We start from the raw sequence: 21,769 nt of genomic DNA, 5'->3' as shown, positions 1-21,769 counted from the left end.
TCACCATATATTAACCCCAGAACACAAATTTTCATAAATGATATCATTAAATAGAGTTTTCATTTTTGATGTAAACACAAGTACCTTAATTTTTCTTCATAGAGACGGTGCCGCCCTAATGTACATATGTATATTCCTGTACTCGTGTGGATTGCAAGTGTTTATAGTAAATCATTCCCGTACTCAAATTTCAAGATATTTCGTTGTTTTTTGAATAATATATGTTTCTTAAGATGTTTTTGACTAAAATTGGAAAAACAGAATATTACGGAATCACACATATTGTCTAGTCTATTGAAAAGAAAACGTTAGGCATTTTTATACATATACTATATTTTTGTTTCCATTTTCTACGATTTTATTAGAAGACAAAGTTTTTTTTATTTTTAAATTTCAGACAATTCCTTTTAGGTACACAATTTTCAATTTTAGGTACAAACATTCTTAAAACAATTCCTTTACAAGGACATTAAATAATAAACTTCCCAAAACGTTTTCCTTTAATGCAACAAACCTTTTTGTTTTAAATTCAAAATAGAATCAGCTATAACTTTGGCGGAGGCCTTCAAATAGCCACCACTTAAAAGCATGACAATGGGTATATTGCGCGAACGACAAGTGGCAAAAACAAATTCATCACGTTCGATGACGCCCTAAAAATGTTTCATAAGAAATAACGATTTCATACAAAATATACAATATGTAAATACCTCTGGTGTTATGGACAAATAGCCCAAAGGATCTCCCTCTAAAATATCTGTACCAGCATTATAAACCACTAGTTGGGGATGAAACTCCTCAAGGGCATAATTTAAACCTCTGAAATAAAGACATTTAAGTGTAAATTATTTAATTATTGTAAAACAATATTCTTTACTTTCTCAGCTTTCTCAAATACTCTCGATTATTTGTTCTTGGCTGCAATTCCACGGCATAACGTATGGCCAGTTTAGCCTCATGATCCTTGGGATATATACGAAAATTATACATATCCAATATATAAACATAAGCATTATTCATAAAGTCTCGTTCATGGCCATTGCCCTGATGTGCATCTAAATCTACAATCATAATCTGTTCTATATAACGTTCCTCTGCGAAAATGCGTTGTATCATTAGAGTAATATCGGCATAAGGACAAAAACCTCCACCTTTATAGGAACAACAATGATGAAAACCACCACCCAAATTAATAGACCAACCGTATTGTAAAGCCAATTTGCCTGCCATTATAGAGCCTGCAGTTTGAAAACGCATGGGTTTCAAATAGCCCCGCTGGACACAACAATTGGGTACAAATAATAAAATCGGTATTTCCGCTATTTTGGCCACATTCAAACTCCATTTTAAACTATTTAAATATTTCAGTTTGTGTACCTTTAATAGTTCTTCGTGTGTAATTTCCTCAGGTTCATAGAATCTACCCTTTATAACCTGGGTTTCCAATAAAATCTGCCATAGATTTATAAATTTAAATATAAAAATCTGTTTTTATAGCATTTAAATACCTACCTTGGCTATATTCTTGCCTTTTTGGGCATCAAACGGATGTAGTTTTTCCAATTTAGCAAAATTTACTCCATATTGTTTACTATAAACAATGGGTATTTGTTTACCTCGCCTAACTTCCGTTTCCGTTTTGTCGGCAGGCTCTTCCAAATCTTCACGTTTAATCCACACCACTTCTGGTTTTTCCCGTTCACTGTGCACCTTTTCCGTAAATTTTTGCATTATTTTTGGAAATTTATTTAGTTTTTCCTAGAGCAGTCATGATTTTTCATTAGTAATTCTGTCTGGAATTAAAAGTGCAAAACAAAAACAAAACAATAGTTGATAATTGTTTGCATAAATTTTAGTGTTGGTAAGTGTAGGGAATTTGAAGAGTAAATATTAGTGTTGTAAAGTGTTTATAAAAGTACTGTGGGTTAGAAATTATTTTGTTTTTATAAGAAAAGTTAAATCTGAATCTTATATTTTCGTTTTTTTTTTTAATTAATTAGTTTTAAACTACATAACTATAGTGGGGAGGGTGGGTTGTTGTTGTTGTTGTAACTGTGGCCGATAGTTCTTTCCTGGGGAAAATTCTTTCGGTTGATACAGCTGTCGCTAGGTTGACAATCTTTGTCCGAGTATGACTCGGGTCGTCGGGAACGGGGAGGTTGGGTAATAGATGTTTATAACACCTAAAAATATTAGCTCTACATCCAGCTTAAAGTATACCAATCATCTCAGAATCAACTTCTGAGTCGATCAGAATATGTTCGTCTGTATGTACACATTCTCTTCTCTTGACACAAGGACAAATTCTTTTCCAAATGGTTTAAATCCGTCTATTATATCTCCTATCCCCCATACAATCGAAAAGGGCTTCGGAGTGAAACGTTTTATGCAAGATTTCATTACAAATTTATATATTTAAGGACCGATACCAAAAAATTATTTATATCATATTTCAGAAAGTATTTCTTATAGATTTCTGTTCATGCAATTTTAATAATTAAGCAATTTCATTAACAAAATATTTTTTTTTTAATTTTTTATTTAATTTCAATTTTTTAATCTCCTTTAATATCGAAAGGGCATCGGAGTGAAACGTTTTATGCAAGATTTCATTACAAATTTATATATTTAAGGACCGATATCAAAAAATTATTTATATCATATTTCAGAAAGTATTTCTTATAGATTTCAGTTCATGCAATTTTAATAATTAATTTCATTAACAAAATATTTTTTTTTTTTTAATTTTTTATTTAATTTCAATTTTTTAATCTCCTTTAATAACTCCCCCAATGCTCTACAAATATTTATCTTAATTTGTCAATAATTTCTCACACGTTTTGTCTGTATTTAATTTAAATATATATAAAGAAAACAAAAATACTTTTTAATTTTCGTTTGAGTTTACGTATCTTTTTTTATTTGGCTTTTCTAAATTATTGTTACAGTTTATTGAATTGTTTATTTTTTTTATATATAAAAAAAGAGTTAAATTGTATTTGAATACATACATAGTTCTATAGTTACATATTATTAATTAATAAATTGTTGTTATTTTAGTATAATTTTTTATTGTTTAATGTCGCATAAATATTGAATTCTTTTATTTGACAATTAGACAATTTGTTTTAGGCAAATTTTGTGTTTGTTATTTTAAAAAGACTTTTATAATTGGGTGTATAAAATACATTTATTGTTGTTTTAATAATTATAAATTTTGTTTGTTTTTTTTTTTCAATAGATACATATGCAAAAAATTTAAAAAATAAATGTGTTTTAATATTTAATTCTTTTATTCCTGCTGTTTATAATAAATACTAAATGCTGTGTTCTACAATTTTTAATTTGTTTTTCTCATTTTTATATTTTTTTGTATAACATTTAATTAATTAAAAAAAAATATTAATAATAATTTTTGCCATAAAACTTTCTTAATAAATAATGTCTATATTTACAAATTAATTAATTGAGTTGAACAAAAAATTTGTAAAATTATGATTTATGTATTAATTATACATTTTAGTTATTTGTTTTACTATAATACAATTATAACAAAATATATTTAAATGTTGTTTTTATATAATGTCTAATAGAAAAATGTCTTTTTTTTAGCTTGTTTTATAAATAATTTTGTTTAAATATTATTATTTAAAGTAGTATTCGTAAACATTCGTATTTAGCATCTGCAACTTCTTGAATATATAAAAATTAGCAAAATTTTTAATCAAATATCTTCTGTTAAAAACCTTAGACCTTAGAGTACTGTTGCCAAAAGTTTCTTATTACGTTGCAGTATTATAATGTAATTACATTTACGAATACAACATTTTTTAAAAACTATTCAACCGCAATAAATTTGTTTTTGCATTTTATCCGATTTTATACACCCTTTAAACTGTAGTCTAATCTGTAGTATATAGTTTAGTCTATAACCCAACGTCTAGTCTATAGTCAAGTCTTTAGTATAGTCTTTAGTCTAGTCTTTAGTCTAGTCTTTAGTCTAGTCTTTAGTCTAGTCTAGTCTATAGTCTGGTCTATAGTATAGTCTATAGTCCAGTCTAGTCTATAGTCCACTCTAGTCTATAGTTTAGTCTAGTCTATAGTCTAGTCTAGTCAATAGTCTAGACTATAGTCTAGTCTATAGTCTAGTCTATAGTCTAGTCTATAGTCTAGTCTATAGTCTAGTCTATAGTCTAGTCTATAGTCTAGTCTATAGTCTAGTCTATAGTCTAGTCTATAGTCTAGTCTATAGTCTAGTCTATAGTCTAGTCTATAGTCTAGTCTATAGTCTAGTCTATAGTCTAGTCTATAGTCTAGTCTATAGTCTAGTCTATAGTCTAGTCTATAGTCTAGTCTATAGTCTAGTCTATAGTCTAGTCTATAGTCTAGTCTATAGTCTAGTCTATAGTCTAGTCTATAGTCTAGTCTATAGTCTAGTCTATAGTCTAGTCTATAGTCTAGTCTATAGTCTAGTCTATAGTCTAGTCTATAGTCTAGTCTATAGTCTAGTCTAGTCTATAGTCCTAGTCTATAGTCTAGTCTATTATCTAGTCTACACTAGAATATGGATTAGACAATAGACTGTACTATAGACTAGACTATAGGCTAGACTATAGACTAGAGTATAGACTAGACTATAGACTAGAGTATAGACTAGACTATAGATTAGAGTATAGACTAGACTATAATTTTTTATTGTTTAATGTCGCATAAATATTGAATTCTTTTATTTGACAATTAGACAATTTGTTTTAGGCAAATTTTGTGTTTGTTATTTTAAAATGCAGTCTAGTCTATAGTCTAGTCAATAGTCTATCTATAGTCTAGTCTATAGTCTAGTCTATAGTCTATTCTATAGTCTATTCTATAGTCTAGTCTATAGTCGAGTCTATAGTCTAGTCTATAGTCTAGTCTATAGTCTAGTCTATAGTCTAGTCCTATAGTCTAGTCTAGTAAGTAGTCTATGTTAGTAGTCTAGTCTATAGTCTAGTCTATAGTCTAGTCTATAGTCTAGTCTATAGTCTAGTCTATAGTCTAGTCTATAGTCTAGTCTATAGTCTAGTCTATAGTCTAGTCTATAGTCTAGTCTATAGTCTAGTCTATAGTCTAGTCTATAGTCTAGTCTATAGTCTAGTCTATAGTCTAGTCTATAGTCTAGTCTATAGTCTAGTCTATAGTCTAGTCTATAGTCTAGTCTATAGTCTAGTCTATAGTCCTATAGTCTAGTCTATAGTCTAGTCTATAGTCTAGTCTATTATCTAGTCTACACTAGAATATGGATTAGACAATAGACTGTACTATAGACTAGACTATAGGCTAGACTATAGACTAGAGTATAGACTAGACTATAGACTAGAGTATAGACTAGACTATAGATTAGAGTATAGACTAGACTATAATTTTTTATTGTTTAATGTCGCATAAATATTGAATTCTTTTATTTGACAATTAGACAATTTGTTTTAGGCAAATTTTGTGTTTGTTATTTTAAAATGCAGTCTAGTCTATAGTCTAGTCAATAGTCTAGTCTATAGTCTAGTCTATAGTCTAGTCTATAGTCTATTCTATAGTCTATTCTATAGTCTAGTCTATAGTCGAGTCTATAGTCTAGTCTATAGTCTAGTCTATAGTCTAGTCTATAGTCTAGTCTACAGTCTAGTCTATAGTCTAGTCTATAGTCTAGTCTATTGTCTAGTCTATAGTCTAGTCTATAGTCTAGTCTATAGTCTAGTCTATAGTCTAGTCTATAGTCTAGTCTATACTCTAGTCTATAGTCTAGTCTATACTCTAGTCTCTGGTCTAGTCTAGTCTACACTCTAGTCAATAGTCTAGCCTATAGTCTAGTCTATAGTACAGTCTATTGTCTAATCCATATTCTAGTGTAGACTACTCTACACTATTGACTAGATAATAGACTAGACTATAGTCAAGTCGATAGCATAGCCTATAGTCTAATCTATAGTCTAGTCTACTGTCTAATCTACTCTACAGTGTAGAATACACTGGAGTCTACAGTGTCTGTAGTCTAGTCTAATCTATAGTCTAGTCTACTGTCTAATCTACTCTACAGTGTAGAATACACTGGAGTCTACAGTGTCTGTAGTCTAGTTCATAGTCAAGTCTACAGTCTAGTCTATTATCTACTCTAATGCCTGCTCTATAGACTATGGTCTACTCTATAGTCAAGTCCACAGTCTACTCTATATGAAGTCTATAGTCTAGTCAATACTCAAGTCTAGTCTACAATCTAGTCTATAGTATAGTCTGCAGTATAGTCTTAGTATAGTCTATAGTCAAGTCTATAGTAAAGTTTATAGTCTAGTCTACAGCCTAAGTCTAGTCTATGTATTGACTATAGTGTAGTCTATAGTATGGTCTATATACTAGTCTATGATCTAGACTATAGTTGACTGTTATCTTTGTCAAACGTCGACACTATAGTTTAAAGAGTAGTTTGTAGAGTTTAATTTTTCAGATCAAAGATGATCATCTTTTAAAATTTAATTAAATAGATTGAATAGTTTTTCAAATACTCTTATTATTATAGAAGTTTAGTTTATAAAAAAAAAAAAATAATTATTATTAAAATATCAAATAGGATGGATTGTATGTGAGTGAGATAAACGAAAACAAAGTGAAATAATTAACTTTTCAGTGATTTCAAGAAATTTCAATAAAATAAAATCAATACCAATTGTCATGTGAGAGAGGGAGGAATTTAATACACAAAGAAATTTGATAAATAATGTAAATAAATCTGAATGTTTTTAGGAAATACTAAATCAGTTAATGTTAGACACAGTTTCTTTTGATCAAAATTCTCAAAATTTTCTTTAAACTTTGTGTATTAAACAAAAACAATTATTCGCTTTAAGTAAAAAACAAATGTATTTGTAATAAAAATAAAAACTTTAGCTCAATAATTTTTTTTGTTATAATAAGTATTGCTATAAAAAAAATTATAATTAAAGTTTTGCTTAGTAGTAGTAGTTGTTGTTGTTGTAGTGCAGTGTGTATTGTGTTCTTTAATTGTTTAAGGCATTAACAAGCCGTAGGTGGGGTTAACCTATAAAAAATTATAAACATTTTAGACATAAATTTAAAAAAAAATTAAGTTAAACAGGAAATAAATAACGTTTAATTAAAATAAAATTTTATATACTAGCTAAGGTAATCTGTTAAAGAAAATAAAGCAATGTCTAAATACTTTTTTAATTACTACAGCTGTGCTTTATAAAGTTTAAATATTTGTTTGTTAAAAACAAATTTATGATTAATTGATTAGGCAGTGTTTAGAAATACACATATAAATTTATTAGTAGCTTAGTAAAAATACACAAAAATATAAATTTTTAATAAATTTTTAATCACCCTTAAACCAAAATTTCTGTAAACAGCAATAGTTTAGCAAGATTTTAAAAGAACTTGACCTTTTCGGATTATAGAAGCTTTCTTAGCCTTTTGAAATCCAAAAATAAGCTTTAAAAGACTTTTTTAAGCTTTTGAAATTTTCGAACATAACTCAAAGAGCATATATACTGAAACTTCTTTGAAAATACTTTAAAATTCATAAAAATTTTAAAATTCCATTCAAAATATTTAAGTTCGAAATTTGAAAATGTAATAAAGTTGGGCCCAAAACAAAATTGAAAGTATATTTTTATTAATCCTTAAAATTAACTGATCTTCTTAAAAGCTTTAAAGAATCAAGCTTCCTAAATCATTGCTTGAGTCTTCAATTCCCTTTAAAGTTTCAATTCAAAAGGTATTTGCAAAAATATAAAACTTTTTTTAAATCTTTTAATTTTTAAACAAAATAAATTAAGTTTCCAAACCAAATATTCTAAAAAAATAAATATTAGTAAAGATAAAAATCATAAAAATATAATTCATATAAATCTTACGCATCAGTACTAGCATTCGGTCCAGGATCTTCGAATAGAACTTCTGATCTTGTACTTATAATATAAACCAAACAAAACGAAAAGATTAACACCACAAAACCAATGGTTAATGTTACAATTTCATGAATACGTGAAGGACGTAAAAATAAACGAGAACTTAAAGAACTCCAAGTGGATTCGGACCAGGTGGAGTATTCACCCGAAGTCCAATTGTAATCTAAAAAAAAAATATATAAAAAAATTAAAAAGTTTTTAAAATATAAAATGTTTAGGCAAATGTTCATTTTGTCCATTACCTTCTATTATAAATGCTGGACTTAAAGCTAAAGAATAATTTTGTGTGGTTATACCACATTCTCCCAGTTTATTAAAGCCAGCAAACCAGTATCTGGGTAAATAGGTGCAATTTTCTTTGGCTACATTAGGAAGTTTTTGTGACAATAAATAGCCCATTATGCGATAAGTCCAAATAGTGGCTTCCTGACTATCACGATTGACACTAATGTAACTAGAAATATTTAAAAAAAAACACATTATATCAAGACAAGTTTTAAATTTCTCATAAACATCAGTTAATATTTATATACTTACCGATTTGGTGCTATTAAAGGCAACTTTTTAAAACTATTCGGCTTAGAGGCCGCAAAAAATAATGGACAATTTTGTGATTTAACAAAACAATAAAGTATTTCATCAATCAATACTGGACTGGGAAATTTATCGTCTACATACTCTTTCCCCGTCAAAGTTTCATACAAGGCCATGGCTATAATTGCCGATACATTACGTATTTTCATTTGTATATCATCGGTTTTGAAATATTTTAAAGCATCTTCTCTACCCATTAATTGCGTATAATCCAGTGAAGTATTCGTGTAATTATATTTCAAATTTACACCATCATCATAGACCGAATGATAGAAACGATTAGTGGGTGGTGCATTTAAGATGGCTGCCGGAAAGGAAAGATTTTTTCTCAAAAATGATTGAGCCGATGTAGGTGGCATTTGATAGCCTATAGAATTTTCGAAATTTATATTGAAATCATATTTCGGTGTGGTGGCATAGTGCTGTAATTTGCGTAGTATCATTTTGGCATAAGGAAATTCACTTATAGTGTGTAATTTAATGCTTGACATTTCATCGAATGTTCCTAAATCCAAAACAAATTCTATATTATCAAAAGTAATGGGTGTGGTATAGGTGGTGGCCTTGGGAAAATCTTTATTCTCCAAATCGTATACAAATCTTTGAGAGCCAATGTAATCGTAGGATTCCCCATTAAAGATGACAAAGAGTATATTGAGATTGCTATCTTTTAGTAGTGATTTATCTGTTAGAAGACGCGATAGCGTATGGGCCACGCTAACAAGTATGGTGTAACCGGTTAAAGAGTCCTTGGCACCAACACCTGTAAAGAAAATTTTAAGTTTAAATCATAATTTTTATATTATACAGAAAACCAATTCAGAATGTGCACAATATTTTCCCAAATATGCTCATCATAGTATTGTCAATAGACTAGTACAGAGACTATTCAATATCCAAATCCATAGATGAGTCAATAGACTAGTTCACAGATTCGTCAATAGACTAGTTAATAGTCCGGTCCATATACTTATCAATAGACTAGTCAGCATAATAGTCCACAGACAATTCAATGGAGTAATTAATAGACTAGTCAATAGTCTAATCAATAGACAAGTCAATAAACTTGTCAAAATCAGTCAATAAAATAGTATATAGGCTAGTTCATAGATTTCTCAATAGTCCACAAACTAGCTAATAGACTAGTCAATAGCTTAGTCCACAGACTTGTCAACAGACTAGGCCATAGACTTGTCAACAGACTAGTCCATAGATTAGTCAACAGACTATTCCATAGACTAGTCAGTAGACATGTTCATAGATGTGTCCATCGGCCAGTCAATAGACTACCATACACTCGGTTAGATGGTGGTTCGGGTGGCCCCTCCGTTGATATCCCGTTAGGAACTGCTTTGATAGCATGGTGTTATGTTCCATAACCAAAAGCCTGTTACTGTTCAAAGGGCGACGCTAATTTTCGGAGTCCACACTGGCGCTGCGTAGTTTACCACTGACCAGACAACCGTTTGTTAGGTAGTTAACAAAGTTTCTTTATCATTCTTCAAGTGCTGCCGGCTAGAGACTTGAGTACCTTGAGTACTTCGCATTTAGTTGCATATTGCAGTGGTGTGAGCGGAGGACATAAGAAGGATATCGAATGTGACACCAAGTATTTTGTGGTAATGTACCGTCGGAAGTTTTGATATTGGACGCCGTCCGGGGTGTTTAGACATATATAAATTAAACAGGATCGGCGAAAGGACTCCATCTTGGGGAACTCCCTATTTAATTCTATGAGACTTTGATCTCTGGTTCCTAAACTCCTCGAATGACTGTTGTCCACACATGTAATTCACTAGCCATATCTTATTGTTGTTGCAGAGATCTGATGTAAAAATATCTCTGTAGAGAATGACGTGATTAACCATATCGAAAGTTTTTGATGGAACGAGTGCCACAACGATCGTACGTTGACATGGTAGGGCTTGATTAAGACCGTGGCAAACTTGTGTGGTGATGGCGGTTAAAGCTATTGTTGTCTTATGCTTTAGACAAAATCCATGTTAATGATCTGCTGGATATAGGTGTTGTTGTAATTTCGAGAGGTTTGGTGCCTAAGTAATGGGTGACAGGAGGGAGATTGACCGTTGTGTGATTCACCCTGGTTTGCACTTTTCTCTTGTTTCAGCTGCCTTACCCAACTCGGCTATTGACATCAGGCTTGTTCCTCGCACAGGAACGACTGGGTATTCAACGAACAATGACCAAGGATTGTCAACTCAGCTATACAGAATTTACTCGTATGCTATACCGACTTTACTCGTATGTAGTTACGTTTGCTATACCGAACAATTTTAAAATGGAACTATCTTATTCGGAATAATTCTCTTCTGTTTCTCTATCACAAAAGATGTTTAGCGAATAAAGAACATATAGAAAAATGCAACTACTAAAAGAAATTGGATCGTCAAACGTCTTCGACTCTTTAGTTTTTGATAAAACATAGGCAAACTACAATTTAAAAAAACAGTCGGAAAATTTCTGTCACTGCAATCTGGAGGAAATAGATAATGTTCACACAAGTCAATCAATCCTATGCATTATATGGAGGAAAACGAAAACAAATTTGACATCGCTCTCTGGCATTATGAAATCTAATAACATTCCAAAATGCGCTTAATATCTCAAACGAAATAATTTAATTTATTTCCGTCGGGCAAGTGTAATTGATGCAGTTGTTGCCATCTTTGTAAGGGTGTGAATTAGAGCAACTATTAGATGTTTATGCCTGGTTGTTGTTAATGGAGTGTAGCTTAACCGAATTTAGGGAGAAAGTGTTTTTTTAAGGTATTAATAGCATTCAGTAGTTATTTTTTTTCTTTTAGTTTTCAATTTATTCATTCAATTAAAAAATTCATAATTATTTTAATTTTAAACTTATTTATTTGAATAATATAATATTATTTTGCACAATTTAAAGTTAAATACTTATAAAATATTGAGGGGGACTAGATCAAGTTTCGTAATACATATGTATATGTAAATTGAGCCATTAGATAAATAAGATAAAATATATTTATATAAATCATGTTTGAGCATTAAGATATTGAAGGCACTTTATATTGCACACAAGGCCACCAAGTTAATATAATATTTGAATGATAAAATACTTAATATAAGAGTAATACCGTAAGCAATTTATAATTTAAACATAATTTTAATTAAAAATTGCTTTTATATTGCTTCGTTTTTTCTTGTTTTCTTAATTTAAAATTTACTCTTGTTTCATGCGTTTTACGGGAGGCTCTGAATTTGTTACGTCGGCCGCTATTAATTCCAATTGATAGTCCAATTCAAAATTAACATCATCTTTTTGTAAACGATCACATATAACCGCTATAGCGGTCTTTTCTTGTGCTTCGGCTATTTTATTTTCCACCACATAGAACATGTATTCATCGTAGAGTAAACGTATTAAATGAAAACTACCAAAACTAGGTGCAGATCTTAAAGTTAAATCTCTTATAACTAGAGAACTGTAAAAACTCCACTTTAAGAGAAACTGTCGTGCTGCCTTAGGGTAAGAAGGTTTACCACGATATTCCTGGAGAGCAGAATCCACCACCAATTGCAGCCAAGAGGCCCACTGCTCCAACGAACTTTGTTGCTGTAGGGTAGCCTTAAAATCATTCTTCACTCTTTGAACCATAGACGGATCACACTGACACACCCAGGCGGCTTGTTCTTGTACATTTTGAAAATCCACACGATTCAAATCAGTTAACATTTGAGTAATTTGATTACTATTATGGAGTACAGCTCTAGCAGCCTGTGCCAAATGATTGAGCGAGGTATAACGTTTAAGAGTTTGACAGAATGCCGAAACAGTGGTAGTTTTTATTTGCACCATTTGATCGGGTATACCCAACATGGATTCGCATATCCAGGCTTCCATATTTTTTGCCAAACTTCTAATGGCTTGTGTTAGGGCATTGGGTGTGGATCTCAAGACATCAGGCATTAGAACATCGACCATATTTTGAAAGAATTGATAATCAATATTGCGTACAAGCTTCTGCACCGGTGACGAAAGACAAAGTAATTGCAATTTGGGACGCGTTAAATTATGCAGAGAATCATGATGATCGGTGGACCAAAATTCGCGCCACAAATATTCTATGGTATTAAATTCCAAATTGACAATGGCATCCAAAAACTTTTCACAATGCTCTTGATATTTCAGACGAAATAGTTCTAAATCCTGTGAACTTATTTCCGCTGGACAAGTGTGATCCAGTTCTAGCAAAGGGAATGAGGGTAAAGCACCAGTACCATCACCTAAATATTGAGCACAGGCAGCATAAGATTCCGGTTTGAAAATTAGTTTTTTCAATGATTTGTTGCCATTAGTAGGTTTGTGACTAGAAGTACAGCTGGATGTGGATGCTTGGTTATTGTTGTTGGTGTTTTGCTTAATCGAATTTGGAGCTTGCTGGGAGGAAGTTGTTTTAGAGGGTGAAGTGGAGATTTCTTCTTGACTTTGCTGATGTTTTAGCATAGAATCCGGTTTAATACGTATGCCGTAATAATGATATTTGGAATTACCACGAGTACCCAAGCGACGGGTGCGCAAACCCGCAAACACAGATCTTATTAATTTGCCAAAACTAGCAGCATTCACTGGCTCTATTTTGGATTCATTACAGTGTTGTATATAATGGTTGTAGAGCGTAGATCTTGGCAGACTTACTCCCTCTGCGGTCTCGTAGTTTTGTGACAACCATTTAATAGTGGCTGAGGCAATTTTACTCGTACCACCCATATGATTTACATCTGTTTCCATAGAATTATCATCCATTTCATGTTCATTGGCCGAATTCATACATTGTGTTCCACCCATGTTGTGAGTAGAGGAATTGGGCGTTTGCGGAGAACTTTGCAAATCCTCAGAGGAAGTATTAATTAACATGCCTTCTTCCACAGGCACCAAATATGGCAATAAAGTAGTGGCATTGTCTGTATTATTCCCGGTTATTTGTGAGCCATTGTTACTAAAGTTCCCTGTGGAGGTGGTGTAAAATGTTGATTGATTTGTTTGATATTCTTGAATGGGACAGAAAGGATAAGTGATTTGAGTTTGGGTGCCATTAGTAGCCTGGTATAATTCCTCAGCATCTACATATTGCACCTGATAATTTTGTCCGGCATCTTGCGTGGACACAGTAACAGTAATATATTGTGGACAACCTTCCTCCTGTTCAGCATGATGTACCAAATCGACTACACCTTCCTTAATGCCAGCCAAAGTATCCATGGTGGCTTGGGCTTCATTACTGGAAGTATCATTATTATCCATGGGAACTACCACATTTATTACAGCTAATTCTTCCTGCTCCTGTTGTTGCTGGTGCTGCTGCTGTATTTGCTGTTGATGAGACGTATCTTGGTGCAAATGACCACCAGTATATTGCTGTTGTTGCTGTTGATGATGATGATAATCCTGCTCAATGCTGGCGAATACTTTGTGCGTTGTCATAACATCTTGCAAAGATTCGGCAGTAATGTACTGATACACTTCTTGTTGTGCGTTCTGACAAGAAGACGAGGGGTCCCTAGTTACCACGATTGCCGCTGAATCGGTTGTAGTATTGACGACACATGGCAAAACCGTTGACTCGGTTGTTATAGTATCCGTTTCTGGGGACACAACACTCAAAGTAGGAGAATTTATTATTCCGGCTGCCGCTGTCGATGTTAAAACAAAATTTCTAGGCGCTGCCAATCTGGTGGTCATATTGGAGTCCTCTTCCTATAACTATCCTCTTAAACTATGGAGCACTAAAGTGTATCTTCGATTCTACTGTTTTTAGGTTCGTTTTAGGAAAAAAGTGACGTTATTCTTACGTGTTATAACGTTCGTTTACAAATAATTTTAAGGATTTTTCCAAATGCTGACTATAGTATAGAATTTTCACTGTTTTGTTCCTGGCGTTGGCTAGGTAACCAACAACAATAGCAATAACAAAAACAACAACAATTGGCTTATTACAAATAACAATTGCCTATAAAATAATACACATACTCCTAATTTCGGTGGTTGTTTATTACGCTTCGTTGACTTCACATTTCGTCTAACCGAACGACGTTTTATTTAAACGTTGACGATCAAAATGCACTTGTCTAATTTTCAAAATGAAACAGCAATAATTACACTAAACATGGTTCAAACAGGGAACATGTGTGTGTATGTGTCACAACTACATTAAGAAAGGCAAGGAAGCAAGCAAGTAGGTGTATGTTTAGTTCACCTGTAAGGGTTTGGGTAAAAGTGTGCGTGTTGTTCTAGTATGAGTTTCTATTTTCTTTTTTTTATTATTTTATTATTCAAAAAAATATAATTTTGTGTTTATTTATGTTTCTTTTTTATTCGTTGAGTTTTTCACCAAACAGTTGTTTATTTTGTAGGTATATTATATTTTTGTTTAGTTCATTTATCATTTCATTTGATTATCCTTTGAATATTGCGTGTTGCAGTTGGCGATTTTTAACAATTTTGTATTGTTGTTTATTGGTTGGTGGTTGGTTGTTTGGAAATAAATAAATTTTCACCTTTTCTTTTTTATGTCTATAAGAAAATTGTCTGTAGGCATGGATGAATGAATGGTTGGTATTGCTAATGGGTATGGGGCATTAAAACTTTTTCAAAACTATTGTTATTTCCGGAAAAAGACACCTTATGCTAAATATTCATATGTATGTGTACAGGTACATTTGTTGTTTGTTTAAAAGGGGTTGCGAAATAACAGGTAAATTTTAATGAGATATTTTTTATCTAAGGTGGGGATGTTCATGAGCAGATATGTTCTGATGCACAAGTGTTTTTAAGGTTTTAAGAAACAAATGTTTCAATTCTCACATTGTTGTAATACAAACAAGAAAAAGACATTCCTTAAGTTAATTCTTTGTAAGAACGATTATCACGTGCTTCCAAATTCTATAAAAATAGGAGCCTTTACAAAATGTTGAACAAGATAAACCAATTAATAGTTGTTTAATTTACTCTATTAAAAAATTTCCTTCATTTAATTAAAAGAATAATTAAAGAATACAGAAAATTTGTTAACTTACCTTTTGAAAAGGTCTGTTTGAGGGATGTGCAGTATGTACAGATCCAAGGTGGATAATGGTGCCGGTTTATAGACTCCCTGACGAATGTAGACTGCACAAGATCGAAATAGATCTAAGATCTGTAGTGACAATTCATCTCGATATGTAGTCAGGGCTGATATGTACGTGTCTAGTCGTAGAGTGTAGAAATACTCTGAGCGATATTATGAGACTTTTTACAATAACTCTGTTTTGGAAACCATTACATTGCAATGAATAGGGAAGTTCGATCCAAGGCGGTAACTTGCCAGAATCGAATCGAATCACTAACCATTAATGAAATCATAATATGGATTGTAAAGTATCAAAGGTCTTTTGGACAAGACTTGAGGCAACGGCAACCAGGATACTTATTGAACTGGATAAGTGTAGTCTATGGTTTCTGTTAGGACTTAGCAAATGGATATTTCTATACCAAACTACTACATGCTTTACGAGGACATATATTGTCATTGTACTAGATTACAGGGTCTCAGACAAAAATGACTAGGAAATAGATTTTGCGACGTAATTGGAAATATTTCTGGAAGTAATCCACGCAATTTGTCATATTTTTTCAGGGGAATTAAAAGTTCTTTCGGATAGAGAATACAGTAAAGATTCTGATCTTCTGTCGCAATGATTTCTTGATCTAAAACAGTTTTTCTTGTTTGTTCACAATGAACCTAAATGGTCTCCAAGTGGAGTTACACCTTAATATATATATATTCTTTCCCTAGAATATAATATTTCTATTTTCGCTACTTTTGTATTGAAAAAAGTATATTTCAACAAAAAGTTTTACTTAAAATAGTCTTTTTACTAAAAATAATTTTTCACTTTTTATTTTTAAGTAAACAAAGTTTAACTTGGTCTCAGGTATCGACTTTTTTCAAATTTTGTCGGCCTGTGCTATTAATATTAATATATTATTGCAACAACTATGTAAAAAATTTCATCAGAACTTCATTCATACACAAATATAATAACAATTCCTTCGAAAAAGTGCGATAGAACGAAATTCGTAATAAAGAGCAATTGCTCTGCTCGGAGGTCCACTGTTTCAAAGAAAACTGTTTAACTATTTAATAAATTTTTATTTAATAGTCGATATTAATAACTTTTTATTACCTATTTTTATATATTTTTTATATTAAATTTAAATTTGAGTTAAATTCCGTTTGTTAAACTAATGAATAAAGGGCCTGTTTGCAGATAACGTGCAAGAACTTTGAGTAAAAATTTTTATGGTAACAAAAAAAAATACAAGTAAAATTTTTACTCAAAGTACTCGCACGTTATCTGGAAACTACACATAACAAACTAAAAATTTATCCAGGTTCTTAAAAAACCAAAAATTATTCATTATAAAAATGTAAATCCACTTACCATAAACACCTTCAAACATTCCCGTCGTATCCATACGCGTTGTAACCAATATAAATTTCTCCTTTGTATTAACATTGCTCACCTCATTTTCGCTGACAATTGGACGCGGAAATAAAGTAGCGTAGATATTTTTACCCTCCAAGGGATCACAGTAACGTGTCTGTGCCAAATTATTAATAAAATTAGTACGACGCCAACATACCTCAGTACTAACAGCGGCACTCATAAAACTTTTTATTTCTACAGCACATAGACTACGTAAATGTTGTGTTTCATAATCGAAACTATTGAATTTGGTAAAACATTCGATTAACTTGACCACTGTATCATTATTGGGTATAATGATAATAGGAAATGGAAAATCCTCATGTAGCAAACCAGAACCCCAAGGATTCCAAGAATCTTCGGCTCTTTGTGCAGAACAAGTGGCAGTTTCTTGGGAATTGGGCAACAAAATGCCACTATATTGATTAGGACACTTTAGTTCATGAGAAAAACCCACACCATCACTGGTAAAGTTATCGAACATGTTTAACACTAGAACGGCGGAAATATTACGACCCCCCTCATGCTTTAGGCGCATCATATTCTCACGATTGAAGTAATCGGAACCTAGGATGGCGGCATAAGGTGGTGCCGGTGGGGAATTTAATAGAAACTCTAATTGTTTGTTGTCGTAAACATAATGTAAAGCTCCCACAGAGCCGGATTCAGCGGCTAGAAAAGAAATTGTAATAAAAAGTTTATTAATTTATAGAAAAAGACCTGGTGTTTAAGTTTCACTTACAAGAACAGCCTGTTTGGTGGGTGCCATTTAAACGTCGAAAACAGGTGCCGCCAAAAAAGGATTCATAGATTTTCTCATGTAAACGTTTGCAGGATACTATAAAAAGTTAAATGTTAACGATTAAAAATATGTATGTAAACAAAAACTACAAATCTTAAGCCCGAACATGAGTCATGGTCTTGAGAAGCATTCATAAACCTAAACACATTGTATGCATAAGTTAAAAGGATTTTCTGAAGGACTTTTGTGTGTAATGTTTTTAATTATTATTAATAGTTGTTGTTGTTTTTCTTGTTATTAAAATTTGATTATGTTTTACTTTCTATTTTTTTGCATTTTTGCAAAATTGGGAAAAACAATTATTACACCCACCTTCAATTGTCTTTGTTTGCAACAAAATGTAAATGATTAAACACCAATTTACAACCTTGTTTAATTGTAGCTCCATAGCTACTTGTCTTTTCTGGAACTTAATTAACTAATTTAAATTAATATTTTTCAGCTTAATTTAATAGTTAATAAATTGTTTTCTGTATTTTTGCAAAAAATCAACTTAAAAAATATACAACAAACAACAACGAAGAGAGAAAATGCTTCTTCTTGTTTTACAACAAGTTGTCAAAATTAATTGCACAGATGTTTTTTAGTGCAGTGTTGTATTTTTTGTGGAATGGTTGTAAAAAGGGGAGTTGTTGTTGTAGCGGCTGTAAAAAAGGGGAGTTAATTTAAAACAGTTTTTAACGGTATTTAATTGGCCAAAATTTTAAAAGTCGAAACTTTTTAAAAGCTTTCCAAGCTTTAAGCTAAGATATGTCGAAAAAGGAAAAATATATTACTGAGCTTATATCTTTATTTTAAGGTCGACAGGATTTTCAGATGACCTTACAAAAAAGGTGTTTCGCAGTGTTGTAACTCTTCAAACAGGGTAAAAGACGTAATTTTCAAACTGTATGACACGATATCTTGGAAAGCTGACGCGATGGATAGGGCAAGATTCGAATTCAGCACTGTTCAATCCTTATGAAAAGTATACTTTGGTCTCCGGATTTTTTGGCCTGTGTCCTCTTCTTAACATATCGATTTTTAGTCTAGGAAGAAGAACTATTTATGAGAGTGTACATGAGTTTCCTTACACATTACAGCTGTTCCCATTTGGAAGATCTGCCTCAAGACCATAACTTTAAAATAGTACAATTTCAGATGTATTACCATACCATGTATTACTAATGTAACAATCTATACCCGCAAGTCCCATTAATAATTTTAACGATTTTTTCAACCCGACTTCTAAAACAATATATTCAACTGGATTCATAGATTTCAGTTAAAAACTGTTACATGTTCTAGATTAGGTATTGGATTTCTTTGTAAAAAAATAGTTTCTTATTGTTCTAATGATGATTATCTTTCCAATATGTCCTATAGGAAACACTTTCCAAGTGACCCATGAGTGCGAGAACTTTAAGTTTGTTTTGAAACAGCGGAAAATTTAAGATGTATAACCTACAATGCCCTCGATTTTGTACAACTAATCAGCATTTTCATTTCTTAACGTGTCTTAATGACTTGAATTCCAAATTATAATATTAAGAGATTAACAGAAAAAGAAGAAATCAGCGTAGACGTTTCAATAAACGTTTATCTCATTCCACTTTAAATAAAAACAATTTCCACTTTCGATTATCTTTTTCATTATAATTTGTATTTAAAAAAACATTTAAACTTACTTTAGTATTTGTTGTTGTTTACTTTAAAAACTATAAAACTAGCAATTAGGAAAAAGTTTCTTCTAAAACAATGTATCTTCCGATCTGATATATTCACCAATATCCGACTGGTGGAAACACACTGTAGTCAAAGGATCAGCCGCTTTACATTCCGTAGTAGATCTAGCCAAAACACCAAAACCTAAAGGCAAATCGTTCATGTTGTAAACAATAACTCCTTGATATTGGCCAGCATTTTCGGTAATACGTCCCAAGCCCGATTTAGGTATATGATTGCCATATAGATACTGTTGTTCGAAAGATTGTTTTACCCACACCTTATATTGAGCATAGGGAGCCAAATAGTATAAAGCGGTAATGTGGAATTTCAATTTGTTCGTCTTGGAAAATTTGCCAAAACATGTACCAACACAGATAAGTTTTTTGTGACCAAAACACTCGGATAACTTGAGTATACGTTCGGAAACATAATAAACACGATCCAAATGTTCACGGAAACAATAGGTACCATCGGGACGATCAATCAATTGTTTGACATTAGTGCCAATGCTGGAAAAGGGAAAGAAATTTTTTATTAAATGGTTCACTCTTCAAAACTAGTGAAATACTTACTATTTGGACAACTTTTCAAACAAAATTTTAGCTCTTTCCTCACTTAAACGTTTCATATTTTATTTTTGTTGATTAATTTACTTAAAGTATAATAAATTTATTGATAAATTAAAAGAAAATCCCGAAAATTCAACACGTTTCTATTTTATGCTAACAAAATATATAAATTGAACTGTCAAACTCAATTGTTTTTATATTTTGACACCACGTGCGGGCAGAAGTACTGTATAAATATAAACATCAATAGAGTAACCCTGTGTTATAAGGCCCTCTAGTGTGAGAATTTCTAAAATCAAATTCAAATTTTAAATAATAAAACGTTCTTTTTTTAAAATTTTGTGTTGTTTAAATTATATTTTTATACTAAAAATTTTAAATTTATGTTTTATTTCACTGGTTTTTTCAAATTTTTGAATTTCTTTTCTTTTTAGTTTTTATCAAATCTGGCATCATTGCAGCCAATGTCATTTTTTTTATTTTTTGTTTTCTTAATATGGCGGTCGGTTTTGTGTGCTAAAGTAGAAATTCGTTTATTTTAATGAAAATCGAAAAAATTCACGGTAAATAAGTAAAAGGTGTTGTTAAAATTTTAAAATAAATATAGTATTATCCGCAGTATATAAAATAAAGAAGGGAAAATTGAAATAAATAATGAAATAATTTGTGCAAAGTTAAAAAATAAATTGTGTTTAAAAAGCTTAATGTATTGTTTTAGTGTTGTGCGAAATATATAAAATACAAATTTTTAATAAAAATAAGAATGAAAAAATAAATGCAAATAAGATAAGCGAAGATGTAAATTCCCAAATGAAAGCCTTTTAAATAGTGTGGGAAAAGGGTCTTAATATTAATCATAAAAAGTATTTAATTACAAATATAAAGTGATTACAAATGAAGTGAAAAAATTGTGAAAGTGTCAGTTTGCTATTAGTTGGGCAAATGTACAATGATGCCACATCGTTCTTCAACAAACAGCTACAGCCATCTACAAGTCATAACAGGTACGTTATTTTACAAAATTTATTTAAAAATTATACACATTAAAAAAATAATTATTAACTACTTAATTTCAATAAAAAAATAAATTTCTACATGAAAAAACTTAAATCGGCAGTAGGTCCTTAAATAATGCTACAATTGAGAAAATAGTGAAAATCTGTGATCACTCGTATTTTTCATAAAAAATCAATTTTTACTTGAGAATTATTAAATCTGCTGTAGATCCTTAAATAACACTCCAATTGAGAAAAAAGTGAAAATCTGTGATCACTCGTATTTTTCATAAAAAATCAATTTTTACTTGAGAATTCTTAAATCGGCTGTAGATCCTTAAATAACGCTCCAATTAAGAAAATAGTGAAAATCTGTGATCACTCGTATTTTTCGTTAAAAATCAATTTTTACTTGAGAATTCTAAAATCGGCTGTAGATCATTAAATAACGCTCCAATTGAGAAAAAAGTGAAAATCTGTGTTCACTCGTATTGTTTATTAAAAAATTATTTTTATTTGAGAATTTTAAATCGGCTGTAGATCTTCAAATAACGCTCCAATTGAGAAAATAGTGAAAATTTGTGATCACTCGTAATTTTTCATAAGAAATCTACTTTTACTTGA

The 21,769-nt window shown here is 31.2% G+C and overlaps 4 protein-coding genes across 5 annotated transcripts; all 4 read right to left on the bottom strand.

Moving 5' to 3' along the window:
- Window positions 1-132: 132 nt before the first annotated feature.
- On the bottom strand, window positions 133-1,823 carry LOC119603435 (histone deacetylase 11). 2 transcript variants are annotated; one of them, XM_037955467.1, is made up of 5 exons: window positions 1,513-1,823; window positions 878-1,452; window positions 711-819; window positions 515-653; window positions 133-243 (listed from the first exon to the last, which is right to left on the bottom strand). In XM_037955467.1, exons 1-5 carry the CDS (start codon window positions 1,729-1,731, stop codon window positions 191-193), a joined length of 1,095 nt encoding a protein of 364 aa, XP_037811395.1. In that variant the 5' UTR covers window positions 1,732-1,823; the 3' UTR covers window positions 133-190. The 2 variants fall into 2 exon arrangements, with proteins under 2 accessions (XP_037811395.1, XP_037811396.1); XM_037955468.1 differs by lacking the exon at window positions 133-243 and having other exon boundaries at window positions 333-653.
- A 5,176-nt stretch (window positions 1,824-6,999) lies between these two features.
- Window positions 7,000-18,424, bottom strand: LOC119603432 (nicastrin). The gene is made up of 7 exons (XM_037955464.1): window positions 18,187-18,424; window positions 17,815-17,910; window positions 17,028-17,744; window positions 8,496-9,315; window positions 8,201-8,412; window positions 7,905-8,121; window positions 7,000-7,066 (listed from the first exon to the last, which is right to left on the bottom strand). The coding sequence occupies exons 1-7, from the start codon at window positions 18,260-18,262 to the stop codon at window positions 7,042-7,044; spliced, it is 2,163 nt and encodes a 720-aa protein (XP_037811392.1). The 5' UTR covers window positions 18,263-18,424; the 3' UTR covers window positions 7,000-7,041.
- On the bottom strand, window positions 11,521-14,325 carry LOC119603431 (DNA-binding protein RFX2-like). The gene has a single exon (XM_037955463.1). The coding sequence runs from the start codon at window positions 14,284-14,286 to the stop codon at window positions 11,767-11,769; it is 2,520 nt and encodes an 839-aa protein (XP_037811391.1). The 5' UTR covers window positions 14,287-14,325; the 3' UTR covers window positions 11,521-11,766.
- A 1,070-nt stretch (window positions 18,425-19,494) lies between the features above and the next one.
- Window positions 19,495-20,342, bottom strand: LOC119603434 (60S ribosome subunit biogenesis protein NIP7 homolog). The gene is made up of 2 exons (XM_037955466.1): window positions 20,154-20,342; window positions 19,495-20,090 (listed from the first exon to the last, which is right to left on the bottom strand). Exons 1-2 carry the CDS (start codon window positions 20,207-20,209, stop codon window positions 19,604-19,606), a joined length of 543 nt encoding a protein of 180 aa, XP_037811394.1. The 5' UTR covers window positions 20,210-20,342; the 3' UTR covers window positions 19,495-19,603.
- Between the last annotated feature and the right edge of the window lie 1,427 nt (window positions 20,343-21,769).

Source organism: Lucilia sericata, unplaced genomic scaffold (genome assembly GCF_015586225.1).
Source record: "Lucilia sericata isolate MDLA Ls3-8-SP2 unplaced genomic scaffold, ASM1558622v1 Contig000307F_arrow, whole genome shotgun sequence".
Taxonomy (NCBI): domain Eukaryota; kingdom Metazoa; phylum Arthropoda; class Insecta; order Diptera; family Calliphoridae; genus Lucilia; species Lucilia sericata.
Note: the sequence above shows the minus strand (reverse complement) of the source record. Positions and strands in the feature narration are given on the sequence as shown.